We start from the raw sequence: 24,055 nt of genomic DNA on the forward strand, positions 1-24,055 counted from the left end.
AACAAAGGTCCAGTCTGTTCTCCTCAGTTCTTTAATTGCCACAGCAGTAATACTTCAGAAATGTTTCTCAGCATGTGCTCTCTTTAAGGCACTATGAAATATTGCTCTTTTATTTTAGTTCAGTTTATTTTTTTTATTCTGAGCTTATTGCCCTGTCACCTGCTCAGCTTTCACTGCCATGGTGTTTATAGCCTTGGAAACTCTGTAAAGTAAGCAGTAAACTTCCTCAAATAGATAAAAACCCTTTATGCTTGATTCATTTGGGCAAGGAACATGCAGCTCAATTTTGCCTTCACTGCCAAGCTGTCATTAAACAGATTTGCCACAATTATTTCTCTAATTTACAGGCTTTGCTTTAGGAAAAGCTCTATGGGCAGCTAAAGTTTGCTCTAATGCTGCCGTTTCTGCACTTAAAATTATTCATCCTTTAAAAGATCTCATCCTCTGCTTGAGCAAAGTTTAGGTACTGGATTTGCCGTCAATATTGAACTGAGCTCCTAAAATCAATATGCAGGTATGTGTTGGTTGATGAATACCAAGTGAAGCATAGTTTGCCAAATGTTCTATAGGTGTTTGAACCCAAGTTAAATGAAGAGAAAAGTTGGCAATATCTCCTGTGCTGAGCTCCATACTGATTCCTGACTTCGTAGAATTTTAATAATAGTTGAACTCCCTTGCAAATATGAGAAACAAAAAGAGATTAAGAAATAGCCCAAGTGTTTATCCTACAAATGTTTCCAAGGCAACCCAAGATTGACAAGTAGTTCTCTACACTTGAAAATGTAGTACATTGGACTCCATTGAAATGGCTAACGTATGCTGCTTTAGAGTTAGATCTGCTCCTAAATAGTAAGACAGCTACTCTGGTAAGGCTACACTAAATCCAACTGCATTCCAACCAGAAATTACCGCAGCCTTTGTCAGCTGCAAATTTGGATATTAATTTGGATGATCCACATTCTTTAAATGCGATTATGGAATCCTTAAAAGCCGACTTAACGTCTTGCTGAAATGAAGCAAAAATTAAAGACTGTTGGCTGTCCTAAGTCCATTCTGATATGACCGATGCTCACTCTCAGCCTCCAGTTGGACAAGAGGAAACACTGGTTTCTCAAACTTCAGCTTAACCATTAAATCAGGCCTTGTCAGCATCAAAGTCTTTGTCTCAATATATGAATAAACATTTCAGTACCTCTCATTAATAGGCGACAGACATGTTTTTCTTGATCTGTGTTTACAATGGTTGTCTTCAGAAAAGGAGATATAGACCAACCATCTCCTAGAACTAAGGCTCTGGCATTTGAAGAAGATGTCCTTTTAGTTGAAAGAGCAATACTATACTAGGTAGGATGCAAACACTCGGCATGCAGTATACCATATAGGTTTGGATACTTCACACAATTTTTGGCAGCCTGCTAAATCGTGTTCCTGGAAGCTGGGAAAATCCTTCTCAGTTGCTGTGTGATTATTTTGCCCCCTCTCAGCAGAATAAACAAGATAAGTTCTTTCCAGCTACCCTAAACAAAAGATATTATGCAGCTATTCCAACACGCTCTCCTTAATGGATTTCAATCATAAGAAAAAAGAATGAAATAAGTAGTGGAAAAACACAGGAGAATTAAAAATGGAAAACATCATTTGGCGCATTGCATTACATTCCATTAATGAGTCAGTGGGCCTCCACATAAAAGCCTTTTCTAGAAGCACTGTTTCTTACTGGAACTATTAAGAACGTTTCTTCAATTACAAATGAGCAATTGGTAGTCGTGCTGAAAGACCTGCTGGTAAAAGATCTTGCACTTGTTCTAAGATTACAGGTAGTCCTCGTTTGGTGACCACAATTGGGACCGGCAACTCGGTTGTTAAACAAAGCAATCACTAAGTGAAACTGCGATTGTGCTTATGATCTTCCTTCAGCTTTCATTTGCTTCATAGACTGCAAAGGTTGTACATGCATTGGTCATAAAGTGACTTTTTCATCACCATCATAACTTTGAACGGTCACTGTACAAGGCAGTTGCTCAGTGAGGATTACCTGTATTCAGAATATTTAAGTAGACAATAATATTAATTAATACTGATGTGAACAAAAGAATTTATAGATAATAAGGTAAATATATAGGTAAATATAGTTATTAGAACCAATGTCAGGCTTCTACTGATCAGCTAGTCAAGAAACCGCAGAAAGAGACTTCCAAGGGCACAAAATGTTATTAAGTAGATTTATTGTAGAAAAGTCTTTATGAAAGAATTTTGTTGACTGATGTATATCAAATGCAAGTCCTAGAGGAAAGGTTCACCTCTTTTTCTTACCTGTGCAGTACAACAGACCAGAAGCCATTCCTTTGGGGACAAGAGTACAATTTCCATTAGGCTCTTGTTTCAGTAACAGACTGATCTAATATCAGGCTGTTTGCTTATGCCCATATGAGAACTGTCTTTCATAGCTGTCCACTCCTCAAACATTATTTGGAAAAAAATACTTACCCTATCTTGCTTGAGCATAACACCTCTCTGCTATTTGTTAAATCAGTCCAATTTTTTTCAGTGTTCTGTGCAAGCCTGAAAAAAGATGTGGCTGCTTTAAGGTATTGACTCAAAAAGTATGTGTCCAAACACACATGTCTTGTTTTTTAGACTTGCACAGAAACTTGAAAAAAAGTCAGGCTTCTTTAATGATGCCCCGCATAGCTGGCCAATGTAAGAAGTGAGAACCACATGGATTTCAGAAAGGCATCTTTATTGCTAGTCGGGTAAAAACATAATCTTGAAAACAGTGAGACTAAATTCCTAGCCATAGTTATAATGAGTCAGTTAAGATGGAATCCCTTTGAAACACTTTTTGCTGTATCTCCTACATCTGGGCTCAGTTGTCTCTTCTCATATAATCTAAATTCTTCTTTCCCATAGTCCCTCACAAGTGAATAGCTTGAGATCCAAAGCATTTACTTGAAACAATTTTCGAAGTGTGTATAGGTTATTTGTAGCAAAATTCTGTTATTTATTTGTGTATTTATTTATTCATTCAGGTTATATCCCACCTTTCCTCTAGGAGCTCAAGGTGGCATACACAGCACTTCTTCTGTCTTTACCCATAACAATAAGGTTAAAAGGTAGATTGAGTTGAGAGATAGCCACCCATGAATGTTGATTGCAAAGGCTGGTCTTGAACCTGGTCTCCCCATTGTAGTCACTTATCTTAATTAAGTTGATAATCATTCCTCTTTTTTTTCCTTTGGGAGACAGTCCTTTTAAGTCCATTTTATTGTAACTAAGTTATAGATCAAACATGTTACTGAATACTCTTTCTGCACTTGTATCCTAAAGTTCAGAAGTCTATGATTCTTCAAATGAGGAAGCAATGGAACATTTTCCTTTGTCCATAGAATTTCTTGAACAACAGTGATCAGTAATCTTGATAATATGCTAAGAGGGCAATGTGAACAACTTCAAGAAAACAGATGGGCAGTTCAAGTTATATACAGGCATTGAGACTGAGTTAAGGCTGTAATAAGAGGAACAGACACTTTTCTGTTCTTGGAGGGACCATGGAAGTCTGACTTTTGGCATTTTGCTGCTTCTCCAAGTCTAATGCATAGTAATTAAGAAAGCTCAGGTTATTTCTGAGTGCAAGTTCTGTTTCTGAGAGCGCAAATATACATTACTTAATAAAAAAAATCTGTCCTTTTATCACAATATTTGATATGTAAGAACATTCCCTCAGCTTATCTAGTGGTAGGGTTGGTTTTCATGTTGCTTTCTTTGGCGTAACCACTGCTACTTTTTTACCTGTATTTGTGTTATTTTTATTGTAAAACAGATATTCAGGTCTGTCCAGTTCTTAAGAATCATCTTTACTGAGACCAGATTAGAATCCTTAGCTTAGAGTGGTTTAAGTTTTGAGAACTCAGAACTTGAATTTATATATGGGCTATTGTAATTTATAAATTATAGTTGATGCACAATATGGCAGTGAGTTTGTGTCTCAGGTCGTTTTTCATTTCTTCACTTGCTTATAGTTTGTTTTGAGGCTTAGAATAAGGTCTTAATTTTGACCTATAATATCCTACCTGGGACCTTAGAGGAACATGGTTGTACGCTGCCCAGGGTTGGACGACCATATAAATGTGAGCAATAAGTAAAATTAAAAAATAAAAACAGCTTTTTCCTTATAACTACTTCTGCTTTAAGGTTGTCCAGATATCCCTCAACCTGCACTTTGGGAAGTAGCCACAGTGGACAGGTTTTTTGGTAGTATTTCTCATTTATAGAAGCTCTTTTGAGAAAGCTTAATCTGATGCTTGCTCCTTTCAGTTCTAGACCGTGATGTATTTTAAACACCATATTAATATAATCCAATTATTAACTTTAAATGATGATAATTGGTTGTTTTTCATTTTTAGAGACCTTGTTTAGCTTTGTTATGTTATTGACTTTTATTAATACAGTACTAGCACTTCCTTTTATATTGGAGTCAATTGTCTTTTATTGTTTTAATCTTATTTTGCATTCTGTATGACTGTTGGAGAATCTTGTTTTATAAAATGACACCCATTATGAGCAAATGAATTCTAAATGACTGCATTCATTCCAGCTATTTTCTTTAGAACTTATTTTTCCGTTTTTTATTGGACATCTTTATATTAGCCAAACATAACAGCTTATCAGTTACAATTTGCTCTCCTTGGTTAGCTTCTTTTTAATTTCACATTCATTATTTGCTACTGTATGGATCTTTTTAGTAGTGGGTCGCCACACCCGAACAAGGCAGCCTGGGATTATTCAGCAGTTCTTCCTTTCCCTGGTATTTGCTGGCACCTCTGTTTTTATCTCCCCTCAACCAGGATTATAGAAGTCAGACTTCAAGGAAAGGATTAGCCTTCTAAAGAGGAAGTGTGGGTAAAGGATGGAGATTAGGCCTCAAGGAAAGATTAGTTTACAGGAAACCAGACTGCTTTAATTGAAATAAATCCAAACCCTAATCCCACTCAAGATGTCAAGTGTCACACCCAGACTTGGGCAGTAAATCACAGATTGCCAAACACTTAACCCTTAATTCAGTTCTCAGCCAGACTTGGCAAAAGACTTCCAGACAAGAGTCAACAAGATTAGAAACTTTTTTGCAGACAAGAATGGAACCTCAAACACAACAGTTGATTGTCCACTGCAGTGCAGAGAGGCCAGAAACTTACATAGCTCGAGGGCTGGACTCCTCCTCCCCTCTTTTGAATTAACAGATACCTCTGAAATGGTTCTCTTTAGCCTGGGAATTGTTGGACCCGGCCTTGCCAGCTTCAGTCCTCTCATTATCAAGTTTCTCACTGCACCTAAGAGTCTCTGTGGATTTGATCCCTTCTGGAGTGCTAAAGATTTCGCCTCATAACTTGTGGGGGCTTAGATCTGTTTCTTTTGTTTCTCTCAGCCAACTGCTGTTCCTGGAGAAAATTCTAAAGAAAAGAAAGCTCCTGCAAACTACTTCCCTTCTATTTAACTTCAAGGGGAGGAGAATGCTTCTTGCTTGGGGATTTATCCAACCAGTCCCATTAAACTTACAGGTAGAAAGGTTTGGTTCAGAGTGAATTGTAGGTGCATTTAGAGGTAACAGAAAACTCCAGAAGTGTGTACGGATATTTGATCAGATGTTTGTGTTACAGCCATCCTACATGAACTTCTCCCACTATATGTTCCCTCCCAGAGGAAATTGTCTCTTTCACACATACACATACCACACCTGCCTCATATAATTTGAATCAATAGATTACTTGATGCCCTTTCTCTGTATGACTCACAGAGTTCTAGGTTCCAGGTTCATTTGAAGTCCCTACAGTGACTAAGTAACCCTAACCCTTTACATTCCTTTTGGGTGGAGCACCAAAAATTTAGAATTAGCATTAGAAACTTCTAGGCCATAGTGCAGGACCTGCTGAGTGTGCTTTTTCTGAGTGTTCCCCAAATCTTATATCTAATTCATCAAACAAATTAAGAAGATAATTACTGTCTACTAGTAGCTCTCTAGATGTAGAACTGACAGGGGATTTTTAATCTCATTGTTTACAACATAGCATTCTCTATAGAAACATATAACTTAAGGATCTTCCTGAGGAACAATAATGATTGATTTATAAGAGTTAATTGTTTTGCATGCATCTATTTTTGATACTGTGGAAAAAGGGTAAGTGAAGAGAGTGGAATGGAAGGAAAAACTTGGACAAATCATCCTAAACTCCCAAATCTCAAATTTTGGGTGCCATCCAATGATCCCTGTGAGGTCATCCCATTGGTCTTAAGAATGTTATAAATCTCCTTAAATCGGAAGAAAGTGAGATGCCCCTATGGAAGTCTGCTTCAAACAGTGGTGAAGCTTCCTGCCGGTGGGGCTGCTACATGGGCTCTTTGTTTTAATGACTGAATGGTATTATTAACAACCAATATTGTTTTGTTCATTACTTACTCACTTGAAAGATAACATCTTTTACAACTTGGAAGAAAGGAGAAAATACAACTAAGCTTCTCACATTCTCAAATGAGGAAAAGATGATGGAAGGTGTGACAGTGCCAAATGGGATGGCAGCTTTGTATCCATTCATCTCATATAATAGAAAAAGGAGAATAATATGTGTAGAGTTAGCCTCCTGCTTCCTCTTTTCACCTTATTGATTTGTTAAGTATTTTTGCACTTTCATAGAACCCATTTTGGGGTATATAATCTGCTTATGCTGTTTTTTCTCCATTAGGGTGATAAAACAAAAATGTTCTGTGTCCAGTTCCATATCAGAGAGGTCCATCTCAAGAAATGATTGTTTTGCACACAAAGCTAAGAAATACTTGTGTGTTCTAAAATGTCTATTCAGCACCATGCGGTGTACAATGCAGATGAGTATGCTACCACTAGCTGTTCCTGTCAAGTGATCCAGGATGTTAAGAGCTGAAGACAACCAATGAAGTTGTAGGCTAAGAATGAAAGGATGAGCTTGAGAAGTAGCTGGGCTCAGTCTTTGTGCCTTCTTACAACTACATTTTAAAGGATAGCTGTTATTGTAGTATCTTGCTGTCATGAGTTTTAGACAGTAGAATTGATTTCCAGAATTGGGTGGGGCAGTCTTGTACAGTGATCATAGATACCAATGTGGATAAGAGACGGATGGGGAGTCCAAGCAAACTACTTAAAATATTATTTTTAAAAGTCTGTTAAAGTCAGTTCAAAGATCCATTAAAATAGCCAAAGAACATATGAAAAAGCAGAAAAGTTTGCTCCCACATGTCAAGCAAAAAGAAGAAGCAAATAGAAATATTACAAAATGTATATCAACCTAATGTATATAACATAAAATAACATGCAAAAATATCTACCTACCTACCTACCTACCTACCTATCTTCTAGTTACCATTTTTCAGTAATCAAGTATATGAGAGTAATCAGTGCCAGATTGTGGGTCAACCTAAGAAATTCCTGACAAAAGTGATCCAATATATTGAATGTAGAGAAGAACATTTCAAAAGCTTGTAAGTTTAATCTTAATGTTTTCCTTCTCCGTTTTGGTAGGACCACCGCTTTAATGACAAGATTGACAAACTGACAGGATACAAGACCAAGTCATTGCTCTGCATGCCTATAGGAAACAGCGAGGGTGAAATCATTGGAGTTGCACAAGTGATAAATAAAACTCCTGGAGGTATTCCCTTCACTGATGATGATGAAAAAGTAAGATTTTCTCACCTCTCTGTTTGATAATATGGAAAAGACCTCATAGTTCTTCTCTCAAATATGTATGCAGGGAAGTATCTCTTTTTGTATAATAAAGCATTATTTTTCCATAGGATATTAATATTGCACTACATTATTTAATTTGATTTTTCACAAATTGCTGAAAACCTGGTTGTTCTCCCAGGTCTTGGGGTAGGATGGCTGGCTGAACCCTTTTGGTATTTTGGTTTAGGTATTTTTTCCTGTTACGGGGTAGTCTCCTGGTTCACTTCATTCTTTGATAAATGTTATTTTTAAATTTTATTTCATTGTAAGTTGCTCAAAGTCATTGCAGAGTCAGGCAGCCTCAAAATTGGGATAATACATTAAATTAAAATTAAATTAAATTAAATTATTTAATAGCCAGCAGTTAGATCACTTATTTGTTGAAATTGTTTTATTCATTAACAAATACTAATGCTATTAGTGTTCTTTATGCACATAGATTATGTATGAATGATTATAATAAAATATGATCACCCTTTATTGAACATGTTGTGTAAAATTTTATATACATGTATAAGAGGCCTTCGTATATACATTTTTGTTGTTTTGCTTTCTTTTTTCTTTTCCCATTCTTTTCTTTTTTCTTTTTCTGTTCTGTTTTATTAAATAAAGACAACATTTACAAATAGTCACTCAATAAGCTGTTTTTCTAGAGGTATTATCTAAATTAGCCAACAACCAATGTACCTCTTGGCTTATCACCCCCAAAATGGTAAACCAGAGCAAGTGAAACAGTTTTCTGGATGGAGATAGCAGTGGCAACAGCAGCCACAGGTTAAGTAATCACTTTTACTTTTTATAATGTTACATTTATATAATTTAAATTTACAATTCAGGAATAATTTTTGGTGGGATTTTAAAGTGTATACCCAAGGGTATCTAGGTCAATGGGCTTCAAGGGTTTCAAGCTATATGTCCTGATGTTTGGATATATTCAACATTTGATCCAGGGAATGATATTATTAAAAAAGAGAGATGAAAATGGTTGTATATATAAAAATGAATCAGAAATGGAAATTTTGAGACATTTCAATTTTTTAATGGTATATTGTGCTTGGATAGGAATATATTTTCTTAATGAACATCTTAATTAATATCGATAACCAGATCCCGCTGAAAGTATGGATATGTTTATGATGACTGAACACTTTTCCTGATATCACTATTATGTTCTTTGATAGCAGTAGGTTTCTTTGCCCTCTTGAAATGAAATCATAATTTGGAAACAAACCAGTGAACTTTGGATACATTAATTTCTTTGCACATATTTCTTTCCCCCTTTGTTTAGATCAGTTAAGACATGTTCTTATACTATTTAATTTGCCTTTTGAAATAATAATTAAATATGGTTGTAGTGAGAGCATTACAACCATAAACGAATTATTTTTTAAAAGTAGAAATACATAACAGCAAAATGTATACATTTAGGTCTTACAAGAAACTTCTTAATGACAAATATTTAGCAGTGTTGGGTGAAATGCTGTTCATATTCAATATGTAGAGTCACATTGGTTTGTGGTTGCTTACTGATAATCTTGAATTTTATGGTTTGGGCTTTCTGTGCCAGTTTCTCTATTTTCTGGGTTATAGAAGGCTGCAATCCTGTACACCCTATACACATTTATTTGAGGATAATTCCCAATCAATTCAGTTGGGTGTACCTCACAGATTCTCATACATGAGCACTAGATGCTCATATGGCTCAAGCATAATGCTTTATAAGAACCTCATTTTTAATACATGCTTTCCTTTAGCTTAAATTTTACAATTTACAAAAGATATTTTCCCTATGAACATTAGTGGCTGATAGTAACTAGGGCACAACCCACCTACCAGACTGGGGAAGAAATAATGAGTGTTAGAATACAAATAGCAAATAGGACACTTCACATTTCTTGCCAAGATGACGACTTGGGGCAAATCTTCAGTGAATTTTTTTGTGTGAAGACCATAGTAGCAGTATTTCTTTGAAATGCAAATTTTAAGTTGGCAGGTGGGATGTATTCAAGATATTCATTGTGTTTTAAACATGAGATTAAGATATCTACTATTATATCACATCATAAATGTAGCAGACTTAGAAGATGAATGCAAGGTCACATGCCTTTTGCATCCTGTAGCATTTCAGTTGCAGGCTCTGGTGCATGGATTTTTAGAACTCCATTAGGAATCTGTAAACATTTTAAACCAAGTTTAAAAAATAAATATGTCTCTGGAGTGCACAGTGAGTGATTGCTGAGCATTTATGTAACTGCCAACCCATGCCTGAGAAGACCAGACACTAACACACTTCTCACATAGCCTTCTCCTCACAGCTGTTGGAAAACTGAAGCTTTGACTGAATGCTGAACATTCCTGTGCCAACTGTAATACTTGGAGCTAGGGCATGTTAGAGGGAGGAAAATAAGAAATAAAAATTCCCTTTCTAGCTGAATATTTACCTCCCTGGGAAGTTCTCTTCCTGTATTGATGTTGAGGGACAAAGAAGGGAATGGGATTGTTTGCTGTGTGATGACTTGTTCTGGTTTCAGCAAAACCATAACATGCTGCTTTGAGCTAAACTGCTAATCCTTGATAGAGAAAAAAGAACTGATGAAATAGAGAGCCTTTTGACTTTCTTGAATGGTGACAAAACCAGGGTAATGCTATACCTTTCTGTTTTCCTTAAATGAGTCAGGACTGGAGCCATAGCCTGGTAGTAACTGATTAGTTACAAATATACAAGTGGAATATTTTGGGAGTAGATTTTCCCAGGTAGGTCTAAGCTGTAAAGTTGTATCAGGGTTTAATGATAGATTTTAATAATTTGCAGATGTTTGGCAAGAGGTTCTGACCCATGAGCCCTCTAGTAAGGTAACCCTGAAAAATGGCCTATGAACATATTAATAAATATATGACAAATTAAAAATTAAGCAGCTAAGATGAAACACTCAGAACAAAGTGAGAAGGATGATAAATGTATATAGTAGTCTCAGTAATACTAAAAGAAATTTCTGGGGTCAGAATAAAACTCAGTGGCATTCTGATTCTTAATATTCAGTGTATACCCTTGTCCCTGCTCCCGAATGTATACACCCCAGCTTTGGTGAGGTGAGAAGTTTAATTGTTTTAAATGTGTAGTTTGCCTAGAAGTCTACCTAGATCAGAGTTTCTCAACCAGGGTTGTGCAAGAGGTCACTAGGGGTTCCCTGGGAGATCACAATTTATTTAAAAAATTATTTCAAATTTAGGCAACTTCACATTAAAGAGGTAAGTTTCATTCTTTATTTTTAGTTTAAGAACACTGTTAATGCATCTATACAGGCCTACACATGAAACAAATATAGTAATTTTGTAACTTCTGGTCTATATGCAGGGGTTTCCTAGGCCTGAAAAATATTTCAAGGGTTCCTCCAGGGTCAAAAGGTTGAGAAAGGCTGGCCTAGACAAACAAACACACACACACACACCCCTGCAAATGTTTCATAAGTCTTAGCTTAATTGCAAGTTCATCACCTTCAAATAATTTATAGCTTTCTTCCATTTTGTCTAAAATCAAAATATAAAGCTCCCTTTAGTTGGCTATCTATTCTGATAAAGGTTATGTTTCAAATATTGGAAAAGACAGATAAAACCTACTTGGTTTGTTTTCCTAGGTGCCTGATAATTTATCAGCATACTCAAGCAAAACTGTCAATAGCCCCTTTAATAATGATTGAGACAACACATTTCTAATAACAATATAAGTAATATACTGCAGCTTGAATCAGTTTTAGTAAATAATTTTAAATCCTCATGTCTTTATTTTTCTAAACATGAAATCCTGTTAAAATGCTCTGATGTTAAAGGTGGTGCAAAATATCAACGTATCCAAAATATTTTAGATATCCAAAGCCATACCTTAAGGACTTTTGATTTAGACAGGTGGGATGTGGAGGTCTTGGAATTGTAAACTGAGCGCACATACAAATAGCTCTTACAGAATTTCACTTTACTAAAGATAATATTAAGAACGGTTAATCTTCTAAATTGATTAAATGAGTTACCAAGCAGTAAACAAGGGAGCAGAGTTGCTTTTTTCTAGTGTTCCAAGCAAAACTAGTGACTGTAATTACTTGATGTTATTAAGTTCTGAGCGAGCCTCTGAAAAATGGGGAGGGGATATTGATTTTCCATTTTTAGCATGCCACAGTAATTTGTACTGTAATTATAACATTCTCAGATTGTAGTGCAGTCAGGTGTCCTCACTTGATTGTTACCTATAATCTCTTTGCCCTAGTTTTCAGTGATACTGGTGGATGAAATCGTTAAGAATTACCATTGCTTTCAAATTGCATCATAACATTTTCAAGTGCTTCAAGGAATGAATAATAAGAGTGTGAATATGGTTCTTTTTGTGGCTTCACATCATTTCTGAAGCACCAGCCCAGCAGTGGGAATCATGCTAATGCGCAAAGTAAAAGCTGCAGTGGCAGTGGAGGGGGATACCTTTAGAGTTAAAGTAATGCGTTTTGCAATTACTTTACTTTTGCAAGTAATTTTGGAAAACTGACGCCATGTTCACCGGTTCAAAAGGCACATGGGTGGCTTAGTGGGTGGGAATGTTAGGATGCTGGCTTATCAAACTTTCCATAGGGAGAATCAGAGTCTTGTAAATATTTGTGCCCTTTTTTCATACGAATCAGGAAATGTGTGTGCATTCTGCAGATGTTCGAGTTCAAAGATGAGAAGAAGGTAGTCATCTCTGATGGTTCAGGAGCCACTCATTATGGACTCCCTGTAGAGAGCTGTCTTCTTGACAAAGAAAAGAGGGTGTACTGGGAGTGGGAAGGAGTGGCATAGTAAACCTTTCTGTAAGTTCTTGTCAATGAATTTTTTTAGTCAGCTCAGCTCTGTATTTGATGGGTATTGGCACTTCACAGGAATAGCTGGACAGGGTCTGTGCTTCTCCTTTTCCAAACAGAACTTCACATTGCAAATATTTGGAAGGCAAGGTCAGAAAATGTATTTCTTGTGAAAGAGTAACTCATGTAGGTCTCAGTTCTTCCATGCTGTAAGTCTTGTATCCTGGGAGTTTGAAGGTGATATCATGGTTCCATTGAATAACTTGATTGTCAGTTTTTAGCCAGTATATTCTCCCAGGACTACTGGCAAATATAAAACTGAATAAAGTTATAGGAGCTCTTGATAGTTGCCAGCTGTGAATTGTAAAGGTTTAGTGCTTCCTGTATTGGGACGAACATAGATGTCAGCTATCAGTAGTCTCAACCATAAAAGCAGAACGGACAGGTTGAGTACAGAGAACATATTTGTGTGTAGTGAATGAGTCAATGGAGTTGCTTCATGCCAGAATCTATTATGTCCTGTGGTTATATTCCAGGGCCAGTATTAGAATGATTAGATGTTGATGTGTAGCTATGCGATCTGGGCTCCACATAGTTTGCCCCAGCTTTAGAGCCTTGTGAGCTGGAACTTGCTCATTTCCTTATAAACCCTATCAGGAGCTTTTAGGGCATCTGCTGGCGACTCCCTTTTTTCTGGCTCTCAAACTTCCATATATTCTACATGACTAGTTCATGCTACCATCCTGACACAGGACTGAATGCTATTGCATTAGTTTGGGATGTTTGTACCTTTATTGATGTCCTGTTATGTCTGTCACTAGGTCCCATCCACTTTAGGGGTGGGAATGCTAGGATGTTGGCTTATCAAACTGACTCAGTGGTTCTCCTTTCTGTCATCCAAGCTAAACAGTTGTTACCTTTGCCACGTATCTGCAAATCTCACCAGTTGCATCTGAGTATTTCCAGGCCCTGAAGCTCATAAACTTCCCTCCATAGAAATCCAAGAAAGTAGTTTCTATTCTCATCCTGTCCAGTTCATCTTTTTCTCTAATGAATCACAATAAAACCCTTCAGATGGTGCCTAACATTTGAATTGTAGGGCAAGGTGGGAGGGGAGAAATGGCATGATCAGAATATCACGTCCAAGGAGCAAATTGACTCCTTGGACATGACCTCACAGAAGGACTAGCCTACAGGAAGATAGCATTATGAAATGGAGGAGGAGGAGTTGTTTCTGAATTAAACCAGATTTTCTGCTATTATGGAAGGAATAAACTAACAATAAACTCTGTGTAAAATTCATTATGTACAAATTTATTCTGGTGGCACAATAAAGCATTCATCTAGAAGTCCTCTGAATATTGCTAGTACTGGAAGCAGAACATATTGTAAAAAAGAATCCTATTATACAGTATATTACTGATGTTGAACTTTCTTCTAATAATTGGTATAATGAGAAAAGCATTGTGAAGAACTGTGTTCCTTAAGTAATACAAGCGGAGATAATAAACTTCAATCTCGAGTATTGCTGATTAGGTCAACAATTATATAGTATTTTGAAGATTAAATTCCTGTTTAGGAACTAACATCACTTTCACAAGGAAATAGGAGGAGTTTTAATATTGAGTGATGAGTTCTTTGGTTAAGAACACGTATATATCACCACTGCATTTTGTCTGTGGAATGGCCTTACTTGAGTTGTGATGTAACAGCACATAGTTGACCATGTTACTCCAGAGAAAAACTGTCGTCCCTGAAATTATTCCTACTTTCTTCCACCAGGAACAGTTTATGGTTTAGCTGATATCTGAAAATATTTTTTAAAAACTGCTAGAATAAATGCCTCTGTTCAGTTTTCAACATTTATGGAATGGGTATGTGAAGGATGTTGCCTCACCAGATATGTTGCAGGTGGCTGCACCTGGCTGATCTCTGGGCTCAGAAGCTAAGCAGGACTGAGCTGGGTTAGTATTTGGAGGGAGACTGCCAGAGAACCCCAAAGCTGTAGGCTGGTTTGGGAAGCTGAAAAAATATCATTGAAGAAGGCAATGGAAAGTCACTACTGTTGCTAAGGGGAGAAAGTCATGTTTATGAAGTTACTAGGAATTATGCTCAGGTCAGAGATTTTACCTTTTTACAGCAAGGATGAGATTGTTCATCAGCAAATTTTTAGGCAAAGATCCTTCTGGTTTTTTGTTTCTTGAGTGGAAAATTATGTTGATATTTTCCTACTAACGATTAAGACTGCTATTGTACCTAATCATTTTGGCCGGGTGAAGAGGTTGTATTTGATTGTCTCCTTTCACGTGCTTGATGCAAATCGCCTGGGGGGAGGAAACCTGCCCGGACTTGTTTCACTTCCTCTTTTTTTTCTCTGTGCCGATATGTAGCCAAGCTAGGTAGCTCTCAATGAGAGCTAAGTCCTTTAAATATGTTTTGCTTTTGTTTTGCTTTTTGTAAATAAATTATTTTTATAGAAATGCCTGGTGTGTGACTTTTCTGATCTCTCCTGGGCTAACGGCTTTCCCAGCATTCTGCAACAAATTAAGGCTTTAAAAAAAATTGTGCTGATGGTTGGTTTTTTTACATCTTTAATTTTTTTTTCTCGCTTTTAACATTCTGTAAGACAAGGAAAAGAATAAAAGGTAACATCCAAGAACAGTATATCTCAAGATTCAGTTATATTTCCCATATATTGCTAGATTAGTCAAAATTAGAGCTACAATTATTGTTAACATGACATATGTAATATTTTCAGAACCAATAAAAATATGACTCATCTCTCAGTGAATTTAATATTCAAATTTTATTGGTGACTTTTTAAAGAAGTACAGTTGGCCATACTTTAACATGCCAACTATCAAATGATAAATTATCTATGAATTTCCACTTCTGAGTAATTATTGCTTTAGCAGCAAGGAGCTTTTTGTTAGCTCCCTCGAAAACATATAATAATCACCATTCTGGAACACATACAACTCTTTGTTTAGTTATTATTCTGACTAATTCAAATACGTTCTTCAGAAAGGAACAACCACTTCACAAGTTCACTGCATATGAAAAGATGTTCCCTTCTGATTATAGCTCCTCCAACATTTTGATACATAATTATGAGATATTTGTACTATTCTAATTGAAGTTAAATGCCAACAATGCACTTCCACTGCATCTTTTGTATGGATGCTGATATAAAATAACTTCATTTCATCTATTTGTTTTCCTAAATTGATATTACAAATTTTGTTTAAACCTACTGTAGAGGTCACCTAATTCCAATTCCAGTAATAATCTATAAATTTTTGGGATTGTTCCTTTAGCTTGGGAAGGATAATTAGTTAGTCATTTGTCAAAGGTAGCCTAACACCAGCAGCCATTTTAGCAAAGACAGATGGCATCCAATTTCTAATCATGTAGTGTCTTTTTCTTAGAGAAGCTACTGACTCTGTACCAATTGAGATCTCGCCAAGGCTTCAACTGTCTTGACTGATCTTGATTATAGAATCCTTATGTCATGAGTACTGATGGTGAGCAGGTGGGGGCCCCTATCCAGGGGGGAAAACGCATGCATAGTTTAGAGGCTTTGAACTTTCCTTCAAAGAAACTCAGAGCAGACCCACCTTGAGTTTTGGGTTTATCTGTGTGGATTTCCCACACTCTTTCAGTTTGGCAGGATTTTCTATCTACTCGAGCAGTTCAATAAACACTAGAGACCAAGTCACTGTCTCAGTGTGGTTCTTTGCTCTAAGTTAGGACACCTTAATATACCATTAAAGATGTTGAGGGAGATACCTCTATCAATGCTGCATGGCTATTTTTCCCCAACCTAAAACAGATTTTGCAAACATTCTGTTTATATTAACTATTTTTATAAATTTGGATCTATCTACTTCCTATATGTTTTCTAGCCATATCCACTGTCTTCTTGGATCTTCCAATACAAAGGGAATAATAGGTCCCAAATTTGCTACTTGATAATATAATTTTAGAAATGGAACTCCCCATCCTTCCTGTTTCTGGAGTCTATACAGGTAGCCCTTATTTAACAACCACAATTGGGATCAGCAACTCCCAGCAGTTACTTGTTGAGATGGGCAGCTATAGAAATCAAATAAATAAATAAATAAAAATAAAACTCTGTTGTTAAGAGATGTGGTTCTTAAGTGAAACACCACGTGACCTGCAGGATTTACAATGTCAGTTCCACTGTGGTCGTTAAGCGAATCACCCACAGTCATCACATGACAACAACTTGTGTCTTACTACTGTCTTCATTGACTTTGCTTGTCAGAAGCCAGCTGTGAAGCTCACGAATGGCGATCATGTGACCGTGGGACACTGCCACCGTCGTAAATGAGAACTGGTTGCAAAGCACCCAAATGGCGATCAAGTGGCCATGAGGACACATGAAAAAATAAAGCTTTTAAGAAAGTAAATGACAGAAACTTAAAATCGGGATCACTACGCAAAAAGGCTAAATTGTTTGGAGACTTTGGTTAAAGAAAGAAAATGACAAATGAGGTTTTGAAAAAACGAGTATGATTTAAAAATTATTCATGATGAGAAGAAAATAGATAAAGATTCCTTATTACTACTTTTCTAATAGTAAGAGAAATTAACCTAATCAAATTGATGAACAATTGATTCAGAACAAAGGAAAGCAGTTGCTTCCTTAGTGTATAATTAATTTATGGAAGTCCACTGCTTTAAATGGATATAGGGTTAGACAGCTTTAAAGGGAGTTTAGATTACTTTTTGAAGTACAGCTACAGCTATGTAGGTGAACAGAAATTTTTCATTGTGGGGAGAGAGAGAGAGAGTGCATCTCCATTCTGGAAAATAGGATGCTTAATTAGAAGAGCATATATCTAATCCAGCAGGACTCCTTCTCCATTCTTATAATTGCTAGATCCATTCTTAGACCTTAAAATGGGTTAGGTAGATCTGTATAATTTTCCTCAGGTGAACTCCACATTCTGTTCAAAACAACATAACTGCATATTAATTGGGCACACTTCTATTTTAGCACTAAGATATGTAAGAGAGACGCTGTTAAAAGAATAACTGTTTTCCTTTGGAAGTGCTTCTTTTAGCTACTGCAATTCTCCTCCCTCCCTCCCAACCCTGAACTGTTTTCCAATATATAAAGGATGAAATATTACACAACACTTGCCTATCCTTTTTCCAGGCTGTTTTGGTTGTTGCTATGTTCCCTCCTTTCCCTCTTCAGACTGAAACAGATTTTTGTATAATAAGGGAACTCCAGCAGATGAGCATTCTATCTCATCATGCCCTAATTTGCTCTGTGATGTGAATAAGCCCAGGTAAAGCATTTATTGATTGATTGATTGATTGTCCCACAAGTATGATCAAAGAAGCTAACAAAAGTAAAAAACCCAGCATAATGAATATGCCTATATAAATATTAAAACCTTATAAAAACAATTCAAAAGACCCTATTCAAGAGATGAATCGTAATTCTTTTCTAAAAGAGAGAAAGCTCAGGAGTGACACCGTTTTCTTTGTGAATCTGTCAGATGGATTTCTGAAAGTGGGTGAATGTTTAAGAAAGTTGCTTATGGAAATTTTACTCTCTGGACAGATTTATGACAAGAATTGGTCCCATAGCTAGTCAGGCGTTAAACCATTTACTTTTTAAAAGATTAATAGTAACCCGTTGACATGCCCTAAAAGTAATTGGTAACAGGTACAGATCTTTCAACAAAGACTTAATAGGACATTAGTATTATTCATCTATCAGCAGCTTAAGCTTTCAGATATACAGGTAGTTTCGTTTAGCGACTACAATTCAGACCCACGACTCAGTCGTTAAGCAAAGCAGTTGCAGTAAAAAATCATGTGACCGTGACTGTGCTTACAATTTTACTTCAGCTTTCCTTTGCTTTACAGCAGGATATAACCCCCAAACACCTGAGTGAGCCCAAACAGCAGGGAAGGTTTCCAGAACTTGACTCATGAGGCAGCTGGTTTAAAAGAGCAAATCTTATAGCCCTTTTTCCCTACCCCCCTGTTCTTGGGAACGCTCACCCTAGTGCTGGAATAATTTAGCAAGAAGAGAATTGATGTTTGTATTTACATTCATTGGAGAGGAAGGGATTACAAGAGAGTAAGCAGACACACAATGAGGAATACACACTGAAAGGAATGTGCTGTTTGCTTAGCGCCCATGGGGCCCTGAGCCCCTTAGAAGGCAAAAGAAAGCCTTTAGGGTGAAGCTGATTAGGATCTTGTCAGTTACAGGCAGCAGCCTGAGCTGCCTAATTAAGGTCACAGAACTGAGCTTATTAACTTGCTTGAACTTTTTAGACAGACAGACAGATACATACTTTATTGATTTATAGCCTTTGGACTATATCAAGAATAAGAGAAAAAGAAAATACAAAACCATTATAAAAATACAAGCACTTTTTAGGGACACACTGCGCTGTGGAGAAAAACAGATCCGGAAGAGTTAGCTTGTTTAAGCAATCTCTCTGCCCTGCAAGGGGTGTGTGTGGGGGGGAGACTAAGAACAAGTCAAGCATAGGACAATGTGTACTAATAGACTGTAATGGCCAACACGTGACTAAGAAGGTTGTAAATGTGGGCCTTGGTCGCAAAGTTACTTTTTCATCACCATTGTAACTGCAAACTCCGAGGACTCTGTACACGGTAAGTTACATGCTACTTCTTAAGCAAACCATATCCAAACATTTCTCCAGTTGCACCATCAACACCTAAAGCTTTACAATTTTTTTTTAATCTTCACAGCACTGATGATCTCTTTTTCATCAGTTTTTTTTTTTACACTAACTTTTATAGCATTTGTTTCACTTCCTCTCTTGATTATGTGCCATCAAGTTGTTTTTGACTGTGATCAACTACATATATAGATTTTCTCCATGACGACTTGTCCCTAACCTGGCCTTTCAGGTCTTCCAATGGTGGACTCATTGCCACTGTACCTGAGTTCATCCACCTTGCTGCTGGTCATCCTCTTCTTCTCTTTTCTTCTACTTTTCCCAGCATCAGAGCCTTCTCCAGAAAGCTAGGTCTTCATATACTAATTGACTGTAATGGCCAACATGTGACTGAGAGGGACACTGCAAAGGTTGTAAATGTGCACATTGGTCACAAAGTTACTTTTTCATCACCATTGTAACTGAACAGTTGCTATCCAAGGTAGTCACTAAACAAGGACTATCTGTATCCATGTATAATCCCATAAAAATGATCTATTTGTAGTGTAAGGTAACGAAGGGATGGTTATCTGTACCCATACAGTATCTGACCAGCTCAGGAGTGGTTACATTTGGCACATAAAAGGCAATTGTAGAAATGTGCTCTTTGTCACCATTACCACTTAGTGGCAGATATATTGAAAGCTGAAGGGCTTCCAGACTGTGAACCTCATTGTAATGGTACTAGAGGAATGGAACTAGCCAGCTTGTAAAAAAGGCAGGGCCTTCTCTTACTAATGTTGGATCAGGCCCACAACTAGGGTCTGTGTCACCCAGGGCAAACATGGATTCCAAGCCCATTTTGGCGCCCCCCCAGTGCTCATTTTGGTGCCCCCCAGCGCTGTGCCCGGGGCACATGCCCCACTTCCCCCCCCCCCCAGTTGCAGCCCTGTGTTGAATATGGGGAAGGAAAAAATGGTCTCGCTGTCTTTTTTTTTTTTACTTGCCCTAATTGCCAGAGGAAATGAAACACACAGGTAGCCAAATGTACCACTTACCTTAACACTAAATCATGTGAAATTATCTGACCATGCTGATGCCCAGCTTAGTAATACTGGTTTGTTTGTTTTTTTAATTGTATGGCATAGCAGTTCGGTGTTCATGCTGCTTTTTCTTCCTGGGAAATCCTCGTGAGGTCCAGCAGCCAGATGTGTAGACTATTTAGCCGTGACAAGTCACATTTCCCAGGGTGCACAGCAAGGAGGCTAGACTACATTGCACCGAGCTGGGCTGAGAGAGAGGGACTAGCCCAAGGTCACCAGCTGTCTTTCATGCCTAAGGCAGGACTAGAACTCACGTATTTGCCCCTGAGAAGATTGGTCAAACTTTGAATAATATTTTTCTGTCTTTATTCAGGATGCACCATTTTTCTATCAATTGATTTGACAAGAAAAAATTGAAATAAAAACTGAGTTGAAGTTTTTTTTAATAAATAAGAGGAACTTCCCTGGTGAAAATTATTGTACTTATTAATAAATAAAAATATGAAATCTTTGTAATAATGCATGTGGTTTTCAGGAGAAGACATAGTTTCTATAGGAATGAATAATTTTAGTATTTTAGTATTTTACATATACATTTACATATATACATATGACTTCTAGAGAGGCTAATTTAAAGCATAGTAGTATTTTGAACAGAAGTCAGAATATAAAAATGATATTTGACTCACTTTTGATTTGAAGACTTTAAGTAACAGCTGTAACCTTATGAATGTAATGTTGACAACAGACTTTTCAATGTGGGAAGAAAAAAAGGATCTATCTTCCTTCATTTTGCTGATTTAACAGAACATACGTGGCTGCTGGTGCACATGAACCTGAGCAGGATTAAGGTAACTTATTGTTTTGATACGAGTTTTTCACTAGCACACATCAGATAGACTGAGGGAGATCAGACTTTTATTGTAATGATAACAACGTATGTCTGGTTTCAGCCTGATCTCTAAGGAATTCCACTGCAGTGTTAATATGGCTATATTAATTGGAAGATTTTAATTCTAGTTATCCCAATCATATTTTATCTGATCTAGTGTGTATTAAAGGAGACGAAAAAATGGGATGAATTCTAGAATGCTGTACTTAAACATGTTTTATAGGCAGATTAACTTTCAAGACTGCATTTTTCCATTAAACTACATTTCCACTGGATAAAGCGTATGCTTTGTTAACTAATTAACATAATTGGCCTGTTTTGCTGATTCTTTAATTTGAACGATCTTTTTTCCAGTGGCCTTTATAGACTATTTCAGTTCTCTCTGACGGTCATGCTAGGAACGGATGAGTAGAAAAAAAAATGTAAGACCTGATGCGTCAGCTTTGCACTGCCATTTAGTCAGCTAGAATAAAACTATTGTCCAGCTGGTTTGCCAATTTATGAAGTTCACTCAACTCAGAAGCTGCTTTGCATAAAAATGAAAGCCAATTAAGCTCCCTGTGATATTTTCTTCCCAAGCAGCCACTTCTTTGCATTATGTTTATTACTGCAGCCATAATAATTTTGAAGCTTTAATGTGTTTAGGATTATCAAAGATAAATGTGTGCCATTGTTTATAGTCACATATGCTAATTAAAAATAGCAATATATTGCACAGTTTACAACTATAAAAGATAATTAATGTTATACTCTGAAACATTCTATCGATACGTTCAGAAGCACTGTTAACTATAGTTGGTACAAGGTTTTATAAGAGAAATGCCTTTCAACCTTATTGTCTATTTGATTATTTATTGGTTATATCATCCAAGCAAATAGTAATGTATATTGGTTACTATCAAACTGTGACAATTGTTTTGAATTTGTCTGTCATATAATCAGTATTTTTGAGGTTGGAGGGAAATTAAGCAATTAATTCCTTACCTCTTACTCCAATGATAGAAGGGTGCAAATTTTCTTTTACATTAGTGAAATGTAACATACATGCTAGGAAGAATGTTGAATTATTCATTGTTAGGTAAGCCATTTTTTATCACATCCTTCATGGAGTAGCTTGTGCATGTCCCATCCATTCAGCTTATAGGGCAGTCTATTAATCTTCCATGCTAGGTGAATGTAGGTATACTATTTGTAGATACAAGGTTAATGAGAGACATTGCTCATATCAGGGTTGCTCATAATATTTTCTATGCCACTTTGTGAAGATTTATCCTGAAAACTGGATTAGAAAATTATTTCTGCCCTGTTCTATGAGAGAAGGGCTGAGACAGAGGGCCATTGTATCTTTCCCATTTTACCCTTGAAGAGTGATAGCTTATCCCTAATAGTGGTAGCTTATCCCCAAGCTGATGGTATTGAAAGCTTCTGATAGATCTAGGAGGGTCAGGATTGTTACACCACATCACCCCAGTTCCACAAAAGGGAATCAACAAGTGTGACCAATGCTGTTTCAGTACTATGTCCCAACCTGAAGCCCAGCTGAAAGAGATACAGATAATTAGTTTCATCCAGGATCTTCTGTAACTGCAACTCTACTACCTTTTCAACAACCTTCCCCAGAAGGGAAGCTTAGAGACTGCATTTGAGAGGGGGTTGTACCACCACCTCCTTCAATGCAGATGGAACCACTACTTCTCTCAAATAGGCCAACCCCACTGGATGCACCCAACTGCATGTCACTTCCAAATTGGTCTTTAGAAGCTGGAGGGATAAAAATACCTTAGAACAGGCGTGTCCAACCTGCGGCCTCTGGGCCGCATGTGGCCCTGAATAATGCGGCCCCAAGGATGAAGCACATGAAGAGTAAAATTAGAATTAAAATTTCTGACGAGCACCTTGAGAACTCACTGAGAATTGCAACCACTTTCATCGAACCAGACATTGATGCATTAGTTTCACAAAAACAAAGTCAAATATCCCACTAGTTTTATGTTGCCCTCTTTTTTTAAATTTTATAATAAAAATATTAAAAAAATAAATGAAGTTTTATTACTTATATACATTAACTATATTATATATTTTATGTGTGGCCCAAGACAATTCCTCTTCACTCAGTGTGGCCCAGGGAAGCCAAAAGGTTGGACACCCATGCCTTAGAAGATAATTCCTATCTACAGGAACCTCTAGTACTGGAAGATGAAGTTGGATCAGCACTCTCGTCATTACCAAGTCAGAAAGCTACAGGAGCTGATGGAATACCCACAGAAATATGGCAAGCAACAGAAGAAGAATCAATAAAGATTAACTAAGCTGTGCCAGCAAATCTGAAGAACGACACAGTGGCCGACAGATGGGAAGAAGTTCTCAGTAACAAAAAAAGGAGACTTAGCAGAGTGTGCAAACTATTGTACAATATCTTTAATTTCATACACCAGCAAATTTGGAAAACACAGGAATGGCCATCAGATTGAAAAAAAATCAATGTATATCCCCATACCAAAAAAGGGAAACACTGAAGAATGTTCAAACTATCAAACAGTGGCACTCATTTCACATGCCAGTAAGGTAATGCTCAAGATCCTGCAAGGCAGTCTTCAACAATTCATGGAGCGAGAATTGCCAGATGTACAAGCTGGGTTTAGAAAAGGCAGAGGAACTAGGGACCAAATTGCCAATATCCACTGGATAATGGAAAAAGCCAGGGAGTTTCAGAAAAACATCTATTTCTGTTTTATTGACTATTCTAAAGCCTTTGACTGTGTGGACCATAACAAATTGTGGCAAGTTCTTAGCGGTATGGGGATACCAAGTCATCTTGTCTGCCTCCTGAAGAATCTGTATAACGACCAAGTAGCAACAGTAAGAACAGA

At 37.0% G+C, this 24,055-nt stretch overlaps 1 protein-coding gene across 1 annotated transcript in view; it reads left to right on the forward strand.

Annotated features, from left to right (window-relative positions):
- LOC134488586 (dual 3',5'-cyclic-AMP and -GMP phosphodiesterase 11A-like) overlaps positions 1-12,571 on the forward strand; it is a 31,829-nt gene extending 19,258 nt beyond the window's left edge. Inside the window, exons 2-3 of the mRNA XM_063291054.1 lie at positions 7,544-7,702; positions 12,437-12,571. Coding sequence (XP_063147124.1) covers positions 7,544-7,702; positions 12,437-12,571 — 294 coding nt within the window. The remainder of the gene's footprint in view (positions 1-7,543; positions 7,703-12,436) is intronic.
- The last annotated feature ends 11,484 nt before the right edge of the window (positions 12,572-24,055 follow it).

Source organism: Candoia aspera, chromosome 1, assembly GCF_035149785.1.
Source record: "Candoia aspera isolate rCanAsp1 chromosome 1, rCanAsp1.hap2, whole genome shotgun sequence".
Lineage (NCBI taxonomy): Eukaryota > Metazoa > Chordata > Lepidosauria > Squamata > Boidae > Candoia > Candoia aspera.